The following is a 2,087-nucleotide window of genomic DNA, read 5'->3' on the forward strand; positions in this document are numbered from 1 at the left end:
CAACTGTCATATAATTTAAACCACTCTAGTTATAGGAATTCCTGGAACATACAAAATTGCATGTCATTTGATCCTTTTGTTAATCAGTTGTCATGCTTCCAACGTGCTCCAAAAATGCTGCAAAAACATGCATGCACGTAATTGATAAAAAGAACAAGCTTATGATCACGTTAAATATCTAATTCTGCAACTCTTTTAGCATCTAAATCCCTCAATCTCTTCGAAAACAAAATTGATATGTTGGTGAGCGAAGATGTCCTACAACGCATCTTTTCTGGATGGACAAGTATTTTACGAAGATGTCTATTTCGAGTTGTTCGAGTCGGTCCGATCCCATCTCACCTTGCCCTTATCATGGACGGTAACCGAAGGTATGCCAAAAAGAAGAAGCTAGAAGAAGGAACTGGCCATGATGCAGGTTTCGATTAACCTACGCTTTAAAATTTTTAAATTATTGTATGTTTTTAATATTTCTATTAATTAGGAGTGAATAAAACTAGACACAAAAACTAATTTTTTTTCAATTTTACTCGACTTGAATTGAGTTGTAATTTTATGAACTCGACTCAAAAGAATTTTGAATTTGAGTCGAGTTGTAAAATAGAACTCGATTAACTTAAAAACTCTAAATTTTTAGTAGTTAGTGGATTAATTTTCAAGTTCGAGTGAGTCCGTTGACTCTATATGATACATGTATATCACATATGAAGAAATATATATGTATTGTATATGATTATAGAAAACTGTTTAAATTAGAATTAAATAATATCATAATATTATAAATATTTACAATTAAATTTAAATAGAAACCCCGTAAAAACTTGACTTGACTCGACTCGAAACTTGAAAATTTTTAAATCAAGTTTGAGTTATAAAATAAGATTTTTCAACTCGAATAATTTGAAATTTTTTGACTTCGACTTGATCAAGCATTTACCCCTGCTATTAATAATCTATTTTCATCCTTTAATATAAAATTTTACATTGGCACATGTAGGTGCGATGGCGCTCTTGTACCTGCTCGTATACTGCTACGAGCTCGGGATCAAATATGTCACCGCCTACGCTTTCAGCATCCACAACTTCAAGAGAAGCCCGGAGGAAGTTAAGAAGATAATGGATCTGATGATGGAGAGCGTCACTTTATTAACGAGATTGTCGAAATTTTGTTCCCTGAGGGTTCATTTCGCCGGAAACCTACAACTCTTAAGCACAGAACTGAGGAATGCGGCCAACAAGTTGATGGAAAACACCGCCAGCAACTCTAACTTGGTGTTGACGATCTGCGTTTCCTACACTTGCTCCGACGAGATCTTGCACGCCGTCGAGGAATCGTGCAGAGAAAGAACCGATGGTGCCGTTGTAAAGTTGGCGGATATCGAGAAGCATATGTATATGGCCGTTGCACCGGATCCCGACATTATTATACGTACCGGCGGGGAATGCCGGCTGAGCAACTTCCTTTTGTGGCAGAGTTGTTGCTGTCATTTGTCGTCGGTGTACACGGTTTGGCCGGAGTTTGGGGTGTTGCATCTGGTTTGGGAGGTGTTGGATTTTCAGCACAAGTACACTTATTTTGCTAGGAAAAAGATGCAATTATAGGCCTTGGAAATGGTTAACATCTTTCAAAGTTTGTACGAGTCCCATAATTACATGTTAATCGGATAAGTTCAAAAAAAAATCAATAAGTTAAAAGAGTATCAAAGATAAAGATTTAGATTATTCATCTAATCTAATTTAATGAATTACAAATTATAATTAATTTAATTATACATTGTACAAATCTTACCTTGCGTATACATTAAACTTTCCTTACTTTTGTAATTATGTATATACCCATCACTTGTAAATTTCAATTTATTACAAATACAAATCCTAATAGAATTTCTTTATTTTTTTTCGCTCTCTCACAAACTGAATATCATATCGTTCATCTCAATGCACCAACCAATTTTCCAATCAAACTTATGTCTGTCAACTTTCATGTTCGGCGTTGACAAGTGGAGGCCACTCTCATTGATTTTGGGATCATCGGATACATTGATGGTTTGCAGTCTTTTTCATCCCAATTTACCGATGCTACAACA

At 35.2% G+C, this 2,087-nt stretch overlaps 1 protein-coding gene across 1 annotated transcript; it reads left to right on the plus strand.

Annotated features, from left to right (window-relative positions):
• Positions 1-237: 237 nt before the first annotated feature.
• On the plus strand, positions 238-1,689 carry LOC120129302 (dehydrodolichyl diphosphate synthase CPT3-like). Its single transcript, XM_039146837.1, has 2 exons — positions 238-418; positions 998-1,689. Exons 1-2 carry the CDS (start codon positions 238-240, stop codon positions 1,600-1,602), a joined length of 786 nt encoding a protein of 261 aa, XP_039002768.1. The 3' UTR covers positions 1,603-1,689.
• Positions 1,690-2,087: the final 398 nt, after the last annotated feature.

Source organism: Hibiscus syriacus, unplaced genomic scaffold (genome assembly GCF_006381635.1).
Source record: "Hibiscus syriacus cultivar Baekdansim isolate YM2019G1 unplaced genomic scaffold, ASM638163v2 tig00110485_pilon, whole genome shotgun sequence".
Classification (NCBI taxonomy): domain Eukaryota; kingdom Viridiplantae; phylum Streptophyta; class Magnoliopsida; order Malvales; family Malvaceae; genus Hibiscus; species Hibiscus syriacus.